The 16,715-nt window shown below is 47.1% G+C and overlaps 1 protein-coding gene across 2 annotated transcripts in view; it reads right to left on the bottom strand.

Annotated features, from left to right (window-relative positions):
- Window positions 1–16,715, bottom strand: part of LOC138491105 (probable cation-transporting ATPase 13A4) — an 891,483-nt gene that overhangs the window by 344,564 nt on the left and 530,204 nt on the right. For both annotated transcript variants that reach the window (XM_069617424.1, XM_069617425.1), the window contains one exon: window positions 3,210–3,332. In XM_069617424.1, coding sequence (XP_069473525.1) covers window positions 3,210–3,332 — 123 coding nt within the window. The remainder of the gene's footprint in view (window positions 1–3,209; window positions 3,333–16,715) is intronic.

The following is a 16,715-nucleotide window of genomic DNA, read 5'->3' as shown; positions in this document are numbered from 1 at the left end:
GCCTCTCTATTCCAGGCTCCTTCTATGAGGTATTCACCCCTCTGGTATGCAGTGAGCCTTTCCAGAATGCGGCAGATTCCATCACCATGTGGTCTTCCCGGGAATTCTGCGCTCTAGGTTCTCCTCTTGGTAATTAGGAGCAGGGGCGGAAAGGTATTTCTCCCTCAGGATTCTCTCCTAGTTTGGGGTTTTACAGCATATTTATCCTACCTAAGCCAGAGCTGGGTTTTCTCCCTCTTTTTCCTAGTGTTATTCCCCCTTCTTGTTTGACTTGGGGACGTGTATTGGTTATTCTTTATGGGTCATTTCTCGCCCCTCATTAACTCATTATTATCACCCTTGTGTTAATTGGTTACCTGTCGGATGCATCTGATTATCCCTAATGAGGGTCGGCAAATAATTACAAGGTGGTGCAGTGGTCAGCTCCATCTTGGACTTCTCTGTGATGCTGAATGTGAGACAGCATCTAAATACTGGAACTCTACTTGCCCTGTTCGCGGGCTCTCTGTTTGCACCTTAATACTCCACAAAAGCTGTACATCACTTGGATGAAAGTCCAAGCTTTTGCTCTTCCTTGACCCTGAAATGCTTTAGATCTGGTTGGTGTGCTATCTAATGTATGTATGCAAAGTGATACATGTCTTAAGGCACAGGCTGGTCATGGCCCCTGGGTAGAAGCAGCTGGCCAGCTGGGTGCCCTGCTCACAGGTCTGCTACTCTGCTGGAACTCAGCTAATAAATAGGATCTGTTTCCAGACAGCATGAAATCCTGAAACACATCAGCCCACAAACGGACCTTGCCGTGGCACCGCTCCTCCCATGCGCCTTTCCTTAGAGCGATCCCTCAGGACCTCATTAGTACATTATTTGGGGAAATTGTGCATTTGAACATGAATCCCCACCCTAACAAACCCACCAGAGAGAAAACCTCCAAAAGGCCTAGTTTTAGACAAATAACCAGTACTCCTCTGCGATACAAATTCATGGAACTGCTAATGTCTTTCCAGTGCCAGCCCAACCTTAAACAGCAGAAACACATATGGGTGTTGCTAGGTCCGGAGAAGATCTGGGGCTATACTAATGCCGGGACTGTTGGGACTCAGGGCTAGCAAGCTTTTTGGTTGTAGCCACTGAGCTTCTATCCGGGGCTATCATGAATTATTTGTGCTGCTCATTTAAAGTTTCTAGGGTGAGAGTGGAGTGAGGATATGGGCAAGGGGAGAGTCTTTATAGACGTCAAAAAACCAAGAGACCAATCCTTGGAAGGGAAGCTGGAGACACATGGGTTTGTAAGTTCAGATTGAACTCTGCTAAGGCGAGTTTGCTGGAGTGGACTCATGTAGGAGAGATGGTCTGGGAGGTGGACACCATTTGGTAAAGACAACAAGGATGATTTTAATTTACTTTTGGTGATAGATGAAGGATGTGGGGCGTAGATAAGGAATACGTGTGTGGATGGAGAAAGAGATGTCACTAGAGAGCAGAGGAGTTGATGGTACGTGATAAAAGGTTGTGATTATGGGATTTTCCACAAAGATGGATTGGAAGGGTGTGCAGGGTGCCCTGGGAGCAGCCAGACACAGCGGCAACACTCAGCACTTAGTGTCACTTCATGATGTGGTCTAGGCTGAGGTCCGCAGTATGTCAAAAGGGTCACTATGCGGGATATGTGTGAGAAGTACATGTATTTCTGAGAAGGAGAGCTTGATGGGGAGGCCAGGTCTCTGTATCTCTGACGCCGCATCTCCCTGTTGGATTGTCTTCTACTGAACTGCCAGCTTAACACAATGATATACAAATCGACCCATTTTTCATGCTTAAGACGCCCTGATCACCAAACCTCGTCCAACCCTGGACACAAAACGAATCTCTACCCTGACAGGAGTCCACCCCACCTCTCTCATCGGAGAGGCACTAACAGTTTACCCCAAAGTGAAGCATCTGTGCTTCCTTCCAGATGCCGACGTGATCATGGTCCACTTTGTTCTTCTAAATGTGAGCGACAGGGCCACAAAAAATGATCTTACAGAGACTTGCATCTTAAAAATGGGTGGTCTTTGAAAGAGGAACTGTGTGCAAGCCTTAACGTTTTTTTTTTATTGTTTATTTGTTTGAATGTACATACCTCGTTTGGCAAAGCGCCGTATAACATTTAAAAAAACGGCTGCAATCATTAGAACAAGTTGCACATTTCATCAAACAAGTAGAACAATTTCCTTCAGGAGAAGTGAGAAGGTTTAGGAGCAGAAGAGAAACTTGCCAACGCAGACGAGGGACGAACATATAAAGGAAGTCCTTCTACAGGGTAGGAGCAGGAGACAATGAGAGAAAACAAGATTGCGCAGAAGGAGGAGAAGGAACTGGGAGTAGAAATTGAGTGGAAGAACCAAGTGTCCGAGATGGTGCAGACACTGATACCAAGGGAGACAGATAAGGGAGAGCATGACCAGGAATTCATTTATATACGATGCAAAGAAAACAAAACTGGAGGCGAGCCAGAAAAGGGGATGCTTAAGCACTAAAGCAAGAGATGAAGCAAATAAGAATGGGGAGGAGGAGAGAAAAGCCAGCGACGAGCAGAAGTGAAGAGATGAACCGGGGAGGAGGAGAGAAAAGCCGGCGACGAGCAGAAGTGAAGAGATGAACCGGGGAGGAGGAGAGAAAAGCCGGCGACGAGCAGAAGTGAAGAGATGAAGGAAATAAGAACGGGGAGGAGGAGAGAAAAGCCGCCGACTAGCAGAAGTGAAAGAAAATAGGCTGAAGTGGAGTGCGAGCATTGGCAGGCAGATTCAGAAGAAAAGAGGTAAGGTGGCCGAGCCTGGAAAAACCATAAGAAGAGTCAGAGGTTTGGCAGCCGAGAAAGTAAGAACAGGTCACATCTTATGAACATTGTAAAGCTGGCAAGAGCAGGACTGAGAAGAATACAGATATGTTGATGCAAGGAGAGGAAGGAAAGAATATAGCTCTCGAAGGATTGAGATGAAGGGAATGAGTTTAACAACTGATAGACCATCAGAGGTAGACACATGATGCAGATCAGAAACGTTGTTAATGTAAACCTTAATATTTCTACTGTCGTGAACTACATTATATCAAGAAATTGATCAAATTAAAAATGATCTGACACGTGCACTGTACACATCCTAGACTGCTAGAAACACTATGGTATGAAGAATGGCTGTCACCTGTCCTTTGCTGGCATTACTTACTTTTGGAAGCAGGCTGTAGAAATGCTGAACTATGACCTGGTAGGACTTTCCGCTCATGGCAAAGTGGAACTCCTTCTCCGTGTATTTAGGGGGGTCCTGCCCCTCCACGCTAATGAGGATGTCCTGTTAGAAAAGGAAGAGTCAATGCCAGGCACGTGCAGGCAGCATTACAAGGCATGTTTCAATCAATACTAGGCAGGTTTCAATCATTACAAGGCAGGTTTCAATAATTGCAAGGCATGTTTCAATCATCACAAGGCATGTTTCAATCATTACAAGGCAGGTTTCAATCAATACACGGCATGTTTCAACAATGACATGGCATGTTTCAATCAATACACGGCATGTTTCAACAATGACATGGCATGTTTCAATCAATACACGGCATGTTTCAATCAATACACGGCATGTTTCAACAATGACATGGCATGTTTCAATCATTACAAGGCAGGTTTCAACAATGACATGGCATGTTTCAATCAATACACGGCATGTTTCAACAATGACATGGCATGTTTCAATCATTACAAGGCAGGTTTCAATCAATACACGGCATGTTTCAATAATTACTAGGCAGGTTTCAATCATTACAAGGCAGGTTCCAATCATTACAAGGCATGTTTCAATAATTACTAGGCAGGTTTCAATCATTACATGGCAGGTTTCAATCATTAAAAGGCATGTTTCAACAATCTCAAATGGCTGAATGTTCAGACCTGTTCATCAGATCCATGACCGTGATATGATATATGATATTTTATTTGTATCGCGCTCGTACACAAGTGTTTCAGAGCGCGACTAGGCAAGGGAGGGGAACAGGGAGAACACAGCACAACAACGATCTTACTAGGCCCAGTGACATGGGAAAGGGAAGAGGCAAAAAGTGCATGGAAGGGGGAGAGTGGAAAGTGTGGAGCAGAGGAGAGCATATAAATAACAATAAATAAAAATGAATAGAAAATGGAGGCAATAAATCGTGCTAGTGCAGTCAGCAAGTGGCAAGTGCTGTGTTTAATGCCGCAGACTGGTTATGTCTGATAAGTGCAGAAAAAGAAGAAGAATGGGGGGGCTGTATGGGTACAGATACAGTCCCCAGTGGAAGGGATGGCAACGAGGCAGTGTGGGAGGGTGGCAGGGTGAGCAGGACATGGGCCCGGAGGACAGAGGGTGGCCAGGTGCACGGTGCCAAGAGAGAACAGATCAGCAGCAGAGAGGGGGAGTGAAGGCAGAAGAAAAGAGGAAGGTCTTGAGGTGCTTCCGGAATCAGAGATGGTTCTCCTCAAGTTTTAGAGTGGCAGGGAGTCTGCTCCAGAGGGAGGCCCCAGCGGGAGACAGAGATCTACCCCCATCGCGTTTCTTCAAAAAACGATTGACCCGGAGGGAGTTAGAGGTAGAGGAGAGAAGAGCTCGAGAGGGGAGGTATTTGTGGAGGGACAGCTGAAGGTATTTTGGACCCAGGCCCCAGAAAGCCTTGTGGACAATGCAGAGGGTTTTGAATTTAATCCTTGCATCCACTGGGAGCCAATGGAGAGATTTCAGAGCTGGAGAGATACGATCTCAGGGCTTGAGGCCAAGGACATGTCTTGCAGTCCTGTTCTGGATAAGTTGCAGAGGGTGGAGAGTAGAGGCAGGTAGAGCTGATCTTCACGGATGTTCAGGAGAACAGTTTCCATGCTTCTGGCCGCTCTGAAGCCAGACTGGTGGTCATGAAGACAGCCAACAGAATCTGAATGAAGGTTAGGCTGAGAGATGGCCAGCTTTTATAGGTGTTTGCCCAGAAAGGGGGTAATGGAAATTGGGCAATAGTTAGCCGGACAGGAAGGATCAGCTGTGGGTTTCTTGAGAAGAGGAAGCACAAGGGAGTGCTTCAGAAGGGAGGGGAAGGATCCTGAGGCAAAGGAGTGGCTGCAAATATCCTCAAGGGCCAAAGCGAGGGTGTCAATGTGGTCCTTGATGGTTTTAGAGGAACAGGAATAAACATGTTTTTACAAGGCTTTCATCGATCAGACTTGTCTAGCGACCTCGTCAGGGCGAAAATAGGAAACGAAGAGAAGGACGGTGGGTGGGTGGTTAAAGGGGGGTCTGCAAGCACAGACTGAGAGGTAATAGGAGGGGCAAGGGAGGAGAGGGTGGACAGGATGTCTTGGGTTTTTGAAATAAAGTGTGAGGCAAGGGCGTTGCAGAGAGCCCGGGAGGCAAGAGACCGTGGACACAGGAAATGCGCTTTATTAATAAACTTGATAGTGAAAGCAAAAGGAGCTATACACAATAAGGGCAAAACCAATGAGCGATGGCAATGCATGAATGCCAGAAACCAGGTGGTGTGAACTGCTATGGAATGCATGCACAGATTTGTGGAGCTGGTGCTCTTTGTGAGAGCAAGTTAATGGTCGCTATAAAATCGTATTAATCCAGGGATAGTGGCCCACAGAAGAGGCAGCCCAATCGGGATCCAGGAGACGGATAGTAACTTTCTCAGTGGGAAACATGCATGTGCCTCATTACACAGAGATCATGCACATATGAATGCAGCCATGTGAAGCAATGCACATACAATGCGTTTGGCATCTGACCATCGATGCGCTGCACATGGAGGCCAGGGACCTTACAACACAGCGCGTTCGGCCACACCGGCAGCTGTAAAGCAACCATGTGGCATCCTGATGTCGTGTTTCGGAGGCCGATACAACAACATGGGTGCTCCATGTAGAACCCCACGACCTGCACCACATTCTTGACACATCCGATGCTTGACAACATTGGCACAGGTAGGCACATGCCAATGGACATGGAAGCAGAGGAATGGGGTGATGAGAAGACGCCTGGAGCCACAACCTCTGGGGAAGAAGGGGGCACAGCAAGCAGAGGTGGCAATGGGAGACTGACACCCACCTTTAACCTTCTCAGAGTGGGGTAACTGGCAACCACGCTGTACCCCATGATGTGTGCACCTGCCAATCAGGGGACTGCTGTGGAACGAGAAAGCTGTGCCCTTCACCATCGAGGCCCATGCCAATTACACTGCATAGAACTCCCTCCCCCGCTCTAGCATTTCCCCCTGCCCCTCACCCCCATGCTGAGTGTGACATCTTCCCCCCTACTGATGGGACAGCACCCCACGGTCCCAGCCAGGTGTGCACAGGGAAATATGCCCTGCACACATATACATCCATGTGATGAATGCATTCTTCATGTTGCCCATCGCTTCTCACTGACATTAATATGATGTGTTCCACCAGGCAATGGAAGCCCTGCCTTATGCAGAAATGTGCTCTCCCCGGGGCTTCGTGGGGTCCATCTCCGCAGGTTACCGTCATCCCCATACCTATGGTTGTGGCTCTCCCTAAGTCACGAGAAATGCTATGCATGGCAGCTGTCTTCATATAGCAGCAACACTGCAGGGGTTCATTGCTGCTCCCACACATCTCCCACCAGTTCTGCAGAAGAAATTAACTTCCTTTTCTCAGAAGTGTCAGGCTTTCTGGAGGCTCCTGCATTCCCTCATGAGGCCAGTGTTTGCTGCTTTTCACACAAGAAGTGCTTGCCTGTGTTTTGTTGCAGTCACCGATGAGGGACTCTTAGCCACTCCTGGTCAGGGGTCCCCATGTACCCTGTTTTCCTTGTCTGATTCTCTGTGCAAGTCTAGCTGTGGGGGGCTTCACTGGTTGGGGCAGTCTGTACCCCTGCTTTAATACAGCACAGAGTTCACCAGCCGTGCCTTGCTCTTGCTTGAGTGAGTGAGCTAGGAATAAGCCCATGTATAGTCATGGCTCCCGCCTGCTTCAGAGAGTGAGGACTGTGATGGCCAGTACCAGGTAGGAGCAATTTGTGGTCCATGTCTGGGATAGGACCATGAATCCACACCAGAGAGAAAGTGGGGGAAGAATCCAGCAAAAGTTCATTGTTCCAGAATATTTGGACTGATACAACCATGCGATTGGAACGAACGACAACCTACCCCATATTCAAAGCCCCCAAAAACAGGGAGGTCATGCTCCATTAACTTGTACAATCCTGGGGCAATTTCAGAGAAGAAGATGCTATCCGGGATTAACGGTCGTGAGGACACTGCCAGAACCTGCACCTTTCAAAAACTCATTCCTGACATACATGAATATGAATCAATCTCTCTCTCTCTCTCTCTCTCTCTCTCTCTCTCTCTCTCTCTCTCTCTCTCTCTCTCTCTCTCTCTCTCTCTCTCTCTCTCTCTCTCTCTCTCTCTCTCTCTCTCTCTCTCTCTCTCTCTCTCTCTCTCTCTCTCTCTCTCTCTCTCTCTCTCTCTCTCTCTCTCTCTCTCTCTCTCTCTCTCTCTCTCTCTCTCTCTCTCTCTCTCTCTCTCTCTCTCTCTCTCTCTCTCTCTCTCTCTCTCTCTCTCTCTCTCTCTCTCTCTCTTCCCCCCCCCTCCCCCCCCAGGTGTTCCTCAGCAACCCTATGAAAAGCCCATTATTCAAAGGCACTGGTTTAAGTTTCACTCTGTGAAACCTGGCCATATAACCATATAATTACTAATGATTTTTCTCCCCTAAAATGTAAGGCTTTCTACACATGTAAAAAAATGTGTTAATCTGCTACTCTACATATAAAAATATATATATAGGAAAAGTTGCAACAGTGCCTGCACTTATTTGCGCCAAGATAAATTACTCGTGTATTTCCTTTTGCTATGAATGACAAATCCAAAAGTTCTGTTGTATTTGATAAAGTTTTTTATTTTGAATTTTCAGCCCCTCTTGGATGACACGTGTTTTGGCGTACAACCTGCGCCTTTTTCAAATCCGGGCCTTTAATGTGTCATTACGGTTCACACAAAGAATAATGTTCTTGTTGTAAATTAAGCACTTTTAGTCTTGGGCTCAATCCCACCTGAAAATTCTGATGCTCACGCTACAAGCTGGCCATATAACCATATAATCACTAATGATTGTTCTCCCCTAAAATGTGAGACTTTCTACACATGTAAAAAAAATGTGTTAATCTGCTACTCTACATACAAACATATATATATATATTACATGGCCACAGTAGTGGCCATGTAGTTATGGTTAAGTTGCTGTTTCCATAGGAAGAGCACTTTTTGGGCGGCTTATAACTTCGCTCTCCCTGGACGAATCCTCACCAAACTTTGCAAAAAAAGTATTTGGGTCACTCTAAATTTTTATGCAAAGTTTGGTGAGGATTCATCCAGGGGGGGCAAAGTTATAGGGGGGGTCCCAAAACTTTTTTTTTCCCATAGACATAATGGGAAAAAACTTTGCTCACGCCTACAGCCCAAACCGCTGGACGGATTTACACCAAATTTGCGGCAGGAGTGGTGGCTTGGTCCCGAAAGCGTGCTTTGCTCTATTTGGTGTAAATCTGTCCAGTAGTTTTTAAAAAAATGACAAAAATGTAAGTGAAAAAAATTAGTGATATCTGTGTTCGCTTCACAGACACACTTCCCTGTTCGCTCCGCGGACAGGACGGTGATTGGGCCAGCAGCTTGCGTGATGTCCGCAGACACCTGACATGCTCTCTCATTGGATGCGGTGAAAGCGTGCAGTGCGTCTGGCTTCAGAGACGCCCGCCATCTTTGTTCCTCGCATGAGAGGCTTTGTATCCCGCCTCCACAGTAAGTCCCCCAACCCTGCTCATGCCCGTGTCTGTCTCCTGTTCCTCCCACCCCCCCGCTCATGCCCCGTGTGTCCTTCTTGTCACCCCCACTCATGCTCTGTGTCTTCCCTTTTCCTCCAGCCCCCCGCTCACGCCATCGGCCCACGGTGGCCAACGGAAGGCCGAGGAGCGGGATCTGCCGCCTGCACACAAAGTCTTTCTCCCTCCCGCCCATCCCCGCTCATGTCCGTGTGTCTTTCTCCCTCCTGCCCACCCCCCGCTCATGTCCGTGGTTCTTTCATCCTCCCGCCCACCCCTGCTCATGCCCCGCTCGTGCCCCACTCATCTCTCCCACCCCAGTGTGTCTCTCCCACCCCCCGCTCATGTCCGTGTGTCTCTCCCCTCCCGCCCACCCCCCGCTCATGTCCGTGTGTCTCTCCCCTCCCGGCCACCCCCTGCTCATGTCCGTGTGTCTCTCCCCATCCGCCGCCCACCCCCCACTCATGTCCGTGTGTCTCTCCCCACCCGCCGCCCACCCCCCGCTCATGTCCGTGTGTCTCTCCCCACCCGCTGCTCACCCCCCTGCTCATGTCCGTGTGTCTCTCCCCACCCGCCGCCCACCCCCCGCTCATGTCCGTGTGTCTCTCCCCGCCCGCTGCCCACCCCCCGCTCATGTCCCGTGTGTCTCTCCCCACCCGCCGCCCACCCCCCGCTCATGTCCCGTGTGTCTCTCCCCACCCGCTGGCCACCCCCGCTCATGTCCCGTGTGTCTCTCCCCACCCGCCGCCCACCCCCGCTCATGTCCCGTGTGTCTCTTCCCCCACTGCCCACCCCCCGCTCATGTCCCGTGTGTCTCTCCCCACCCGCCGCCCACCCCCCGCTCATGTCCCATGTGTCTCGCCCACCCCCCGCTCATGCCCCGTGTGTCTCTCCCCACCCGCCGCCCACCCCCCACTCATGCCCCGCGTGTCTCTCCCCTCCCGCCCACCCCCTGCTCATGCCCATGTGTGTGTGTATCTGTCTCTCCCACCCGCCCACCGCCCGCTCATGCCCTGTGTGTGTGTCTCAACCCCTCTCATGCCCCGTGTGTCTCTCCCCTCCTGCCCACCCCTGCTCATGCCCCATGTATCTCTCCCCTCCCTCCCACCCCCCGCTCATGCCCTGTGTGTCTCTCCCCTCCCCCACACCCCCCCCGCTCATGCCCCGTGTGTCTCTCCTCTCCCGCCACCCACCCCCCGCTCATGCCCCGTGTGTCTACCCCTCCCGCCGCCCACCCCCCGCTCATGCCCCGTGTGTCTCTCCCCTTCCCCCCACCCCCTGCTCATGCCCCGTGTGTCTCTCCCCTCCCCCCCACCCCCGCTCATGCCCCGTGTGTCTCTCCTCTCCCGCCGCCCACCCCAGCTCATGCCCCGTGTGTCTACCCCATACCGCCGCCGACCCCCCGCTCATGCCCCGTGTGTCTCTCCCTCCCGCCGCCCACCCCCCCGCTCATGCCCCGTGTGTCTCTCCCGAAACCGCCACCCCTCGCTCATGCCCCGCGTGTCTCTCCCTCCTGCCGCACACCCCCGCTCATGCCCCGTGTGTCTCTCCCTCCTGCCGCCCACCCCCCACTCATGCCCCGTGTGTCTCTCCCTCCCGCCGTCCACCCCCGCTCATGCCCCATGTGTCTCTCCCTCCCGCCGCCCACCCCCCGCACATGCCCCGTGTCTCCCTTCTTTCCCGCCCACCCCCCGCTCATGCCCCGTGTCTGCACTGTTGGAACAGGGCAGACATGCGGCATGAGCGGGGGTGGGGGCCCCACCTTGCCCTACCCCCGCTCATGCCCCATGTCTCTCCTGTTCACCCCCACCCCCGCTCATGCCCTCTGTCTCCCTTCTTTCCCGCTCATGCCCCGTGTCTCCCTTCTTTCCACCCCCTGCTCATGCCCCGTGTCTCCCTCGTGTTACCCCCCACTCATGCCCCATGTCTCTCTCCTGGTCTTCCCGACCCCCTGCCGATGTCCTGTTGTGTTCTCTTTATATACCCTGCCTTCCCTTTCCCTGGTGTCCATCTTGGTAAAAGATTTTCCTTCCTACACCGGGACGCCTGCCTGCGGTGTCCTGGTTTGGGAAGAAAAATCTTTTTTTTACCACCCCGGGTTCCCACTTTGAGAACCTAGGATGCTAGGGGTCTTCCTCCATTGAAAAGGACGTTATGGTTACGTTGCACTAATAAAAAACTATGAAATTCAGTACAAAAAATGTGTTAAAGTGACTTTATGTTAAGTTGCACTAATAAAAACCTATGAAATTCAGTAAAAAAACTGTGTTAAGGGGATGTTATGGTTAAGTTTCGCTACTAAAAACCTATGAAATTCAGTAAAACAACGTTGTCAAAGGGACATTATGGTTCCAAGTAAGACCGAAAAACCCTTGAAATTCGCCAGTTATGGTAAGCTAAGCAACCATAACTCGCACCACCACCGTGCGTGTAATTCCCTTAGAGTCCAGTCACATCATATGAAACATATACATACGGGAAGACACAAGCTTGAAAGACAGCAATCCGTTTTGTGCATAAAGATAATCAATAGACTTATGAGCACTTTCTGATAGTTCTGTTTTTTTTTAATGGCTGTACTTTCCCTGTATATGGTCATATTTGTATACATTGTACTCACACTACTTTCCTTAGGGTCCAATCACATCAAGTGATACATATACCTAGGGTAAATAGCAGCTTTGAAACAGAGCAATCATTTATTTGCATGAAAATAATCAGTTAAATTATGAATTGTTTCTGCTACTACTTGTGCTTTTTTGCTAACTTCACTTTCCCTGTATATACCCATATTGGTATGTGTTCTTGTGTCTTTGTGTTTTGTCTATAGTAATGCAATTATGTAATACATGTGTTATATTAGCTACTTATTGCATATTTCACAGTACACAAAAATCTATTAAGAAAACAATTATCATATTATTATTCAACATATTACCATTACGAATATTATACCTTCATCTTGTACACTGCACACAATGTTATGTTTCTGTATGAGTTGCTTAGTATACTAGATAGAACCCCATAATAGAATGCTATATATATCAATGCATCATTCAATGCACTAATTAGGGTAAGATATTTATTGCAATGATCCTTGACACTTGTTTCGCAACATTATAATAAGAATCCCTTGTACACATATTTCATGAAAAGTACATACACATGTGATGTCATCAGTGATGTCATCAATGACATTTGTGATGTCATCTTTGATGTCCTAGGTGTTAGTCTTAGCAGTGCACGGTGGTGGCGCGAGTTATGGTTGCTTAGCTTACCATAACTGGCGAATTTCAAGGGTTTTTCGGTTTTACTTGAACCATAAGGTCCCTTTGATAAAGTTTTTTTACTGAATTTCATAAGTTTTTAGTAGCGAAACTTAACCATAACGTCCCTTTAACAAAGTTTTTTTTACTGAATTTCATAAGTTTTTAGTAGCGCACCTTAACCATAACGTCCCTTTAACAAAGTTTTTTTACTGAATATATATATATATATATATATATATATATATATATATATATATATATATATATATATATATTAAGTAAAAAACAACTTTGTTAAAGGGACGTTATGGTTAGGGTATATATTCAGTAAAAAAACTTTGTTAAAAGGACATTATGGTTAAGGTGCGCTACTAAAAACCTTTGAAATTCAGTAAAAAAAACGTTGTTAAAGGGACGTTATGGTTCCAAGTAAAACCGAAAAACCCCTGAAATTCGCTAGTTATGGTAAGCTATGCAACCATAACTCGCGCCACCACCGTGCACTGCTAAGACTAATAACCAGGACATCAAATACATAGTGTGCATTTGATAGATATTTACTAGGATTCCCTTACTTTATATACATGTAACATAGAATTTACTGAACCCCCTGCTAGTGATTTTGATGTCCGGGGACTGTGCGTATGTCCGCGGACGGACGCAGACAACATCGACACTACCCAAAAACTCAGGGGGTATCTTAGATTGTTCTATCATGCCATATAAACACTGAACAAGTTCAAAAAGCAGCAAATAAACACATTATATGTAATAATAAATAAGAAGTGGTACCTATATATGTAACACATCAAACGTCCATTTGAATAGCACATGTACTAACATGGAATATAGAAAAACAAAAAAGATATGCCTCCAACATAATTACCTCACATAAACTGCACAGCTAGGAGCAACAGTAGACCTACACAACAGTAACAACAAAACTTACCAGAAACTAGTAAGTAAACTTCATTTTCTTATATATTTCTAAACTTTCTGTATTAGGTACAAGAAAAGTAATATAATCTTTTTTTACACAGAAATGTCCAGTACTTTGGAATGGCTTGAAGAAAATTTCCCACGTGAGGAAATGACAGTGATACTAATGGTAGACACTTCTCTATATAAGCAAATTAATAATTATTAATTTATGTGTACTTAACAAATGTATTTTTAACAGACCATACAAACAGTGAAAATAATATTGCAAAAGAGACATTAGAAAATGCTCTGCAGCTCATGGAACAAAAAATGGATATGCTTATGGAAAATTTCAATCTTTTAAAACATTTTGTTGAGGACTAGATGAAAGAAAAAATTAAATATCATTGTCCCACATGCACCTGTTCCCCCTCTCCTTGTCCCAGTCAACGATCCCCAAACCCTCTTCACCAAGAAAAACCTTATGATGAGACTTCCATCCCTTCATCTCCTCCCAACCATCCTCTCCAAACCCCCAATTCCCCTGTATTTGTGTCAGTTTCTGCTCCCCCCTCTCTTTCATAAATGCTATATATATGTATATAATGAAAAAAATTATTATTTGTGTTTTAATTCAGTCCTTTGTGTCTTATTATTTTTTTTTAAAGGCCGTTAAGGTGTCAGCGACAGCGCGGATGTCCGGAATGTCCACAATTAACCAAAATGGGGGTGTCCTAAGGACACTATACCTGTCCGTACTGTCCGCAAGCAAGATGGAACTGTTCTTAGAACACACCCGGTGTCCGCAATGTCCGCAATTAACCAAAATGGAGGTGTCTTAAGGACACTAAACCTGTCCGTACTGTCCGCAAGCAAGATGGAACTGTTCTTAGAACACACTCGGTGTCCAGAATGTCTGCAATTAACCAAAATGGAGGTGTCCTACGGACACTACACCTGTCCGTATTGTCCGCAAGCAAGATGGAACTGTTCTTAGAACACACTCAGTTTCTGGAATGTCCGCAATTTACCAAAATGGAGGTGTCCTAAGGACACTATACCTGTCCGTACTGTCCGCAAGCAAGATGGAACTGTTCTTAGAACACACTCGGTGTCTGGAATGTCCACAATTAACAAAAATGGAGGTGTCCTAAGGACACTATACCTGTACGTACTGTTCGTGATTATAATGGGAGTGTCCGTACCCATAGGTCGTACGAACATGGCGCCTGTCCGTAACTGTCTGTCACACGTGTGTCGCACTTTTAATCAGTTTGAGGACCCGAACACTGTCCGTAGAACACCCGCACGCATGCGCACAACCGTTCCTGCGCATTTGCTGTCCTGCGGTCAGCCGTCCCATTCGTGAACGTGCAGTGACGTCATCATGTGACCGCACCCACGGTAAGCGTGTTTCCTGATTTGCGGACACTGTCCAGGTCCCCGAACATTTTAAAAGTACTTTTTTGGAAAATCCAAAGTATTTTACAGTAAAAATTAACCATTCCACATATCAGAGATAATGTCCCTGGCGTTCTACATACTTTTTGGAACTTTTTGAGCCTTTTTAGCGTGTTCGATCTGTCCACGGACAGTGCAGATGTCCGCGGAGCGCGCACCTGCACCTCTATAAAAGGCCACACCCCAGAGCTCATCCTCATTCTGTCTTTCTGCTACTACAGATTGACTTGCTTCTTCGGCTTTTGCTGCTCTTGCTGCTCTTGCTGCTTTTCCATCATCAAACCTGATGGCATCCATGGTTGCTGCTGCTCCAGCTGGTGCTACTTCTGCCTCAGCACCACCCCCATCCCCTCCACCACCAACACCTCCCCAAGGGCCTGCAGAGGGGAACAGGCGTGAGGATGTAGAGGAGGAGGATGAAGAGGATGAGGTAGTGGAAGTCCCTACTACCATCACTCTCCGTGAGTCTTGGGTGTGGTGGTTGTTTACCACTCTTGGTGGAGTGCCAAAAGCACGTGCGAATAAGGTCACCTGCAATCAGTGCCACAAGGTGCTGAGTCGTGGGAGGCCCTGTTCCTACAGCTTTGGTACAACATCAATGAAGCGACACCTAAGGTCGTTCCACGGTGGGGCTATTCGCAAGGTTGTACATTGTGATCAACATAGTAGGTTGACTGCCTCTACAACATCCTCCGTTTCCGCTCCTGTCACCACAAGAGACAATCCTGTGGGACAGCACATCCCTCCAGCTGCCTCACAGGCCATTCATGATGCTGTTGACCCTTACCTTTTGAGGGTCACAATATTGTGTATGTACTGCGACGCAGTACTCCGTAGGGGGGAGAATCTTCGGAGTTCTTTCGAGACTGCGGTCATGGAGCATGAGAAGGCCTGCTACTTACCTAAATAAGGCCCACCCTACATCTTCCTCTCTCCACCTACCCTTTTGTATCCCCGTGGTTGGTGTCCCTTCCTTACCATCCTTTCCCCTCCTTTCCTTGTGTGTGGTGTTAAAAAAATATAAAACAACAAAAACCTAAAAAAAAGGCTCTTTTCAGAGCTGCCTTTCACAGTTTAAAAATAGAAGTGGCAAATAAATGGAGCAGGGCCCTGTGCATTTTTTAGAAGTCCGCAGACAGTTTACGGACATATACAATTTTGGGGTGCTGCACTATCATGACCATTGCACTTTTCTATGGGAGGAAGTGGCGGCTCTGAAATGAGCCTTTTGGTGGTTTTTCTGCGTTTGAAAAACTTCAAATGGTAAACATCTGCTGCAAAATGGATGGCTGTGATTCCAAAAACGGACGCAATGCATTTTGTACATTTCTCAGAAAAATCTGATTGCCAGCATAAATAAGATGGACTACATCTCCGCTAAAAATGTATGTGCTACGAAACATAATATTTTCATTGTGAAAAGAGGGCATGCCAACATCTCTTAAAAAGGCACAAATAGCCTTATTGACATTGTGGCTCACATTCTCCATTTGTGGACCAAATGATGAAGAACACGGCCACATTTGTCTCTACGCAATACGAGAAAAAATGACTTGGGAAATTGGAAACATGTCTATGACCTTCCTCAGTCCTTCTTTCATTGCAAATTGTAAGGAATTTCCAGACACATGTCCTAAACTGTTCTCTCCACAATGAATTATAATTATGTCTGGATGATGCTGTGTCTCCAAAGTAGCAAAGAGAGGTACCAAGTCCAGCCACTTCATTGCACGCACTCCATGCCAGTGCACTTCCACATGAAGGAATCCAAGATAAGCAGTTACTCCACATAGTTCTGCATGCACCTCCAACCAATGTATCCATGAGTCTGCCAAAATCCAGATAATCTGTTTTCTAAAACACACAGCCATAGCTATCTTCTCTCTGGAAAAAAACTTTCTGACAAACTCTCTCCTTACACAACACACCCAGTAAACTGTATTGACCAATCCCTTGCTCTACTCTCTCATTTGCATGTCTCTCTACCCCAAAATCCCTGTATGTAACACACAGTGTCCGCGGACAACCGCCATGTCAGCGGACATATCGAAAATCTGAGCGTGATGAATTTAAATTTAAATAATGTACCACATTTCACCTTTGAGGTTGGCTCTGAAAAGAGCCTTTTTTTGTTTTTTTTGCAGATGCTTGACAGACACCTGTTATTTTGTATTTTTTTCTTTTTTTTTCTTACTTTACTCCTGAAATCTTCAAATAAGCTTCTCCA

Source organism: Ambystoma mexicanum, chromosome 10 (assembly GCF_040938575.1).
Source record: "Ambystoma mexicanum isolate Mex_15411 chromosome 10, UKY_AmexF1_1, whole genome shotgun sequence".
In the NCBI taxonomy this organism is placed as follows: domain Eukaryota; kingdom Metazoa; phylum Chordata; class Amphibia; order Caudata; family Ambystomatidae; genus Ambystoma; species Ambystoma mexicanum.
Note: the sequence above shows the minus strand (reverse complement) of the source record. Positions and strands in the feature narration are given on the sequence as shown.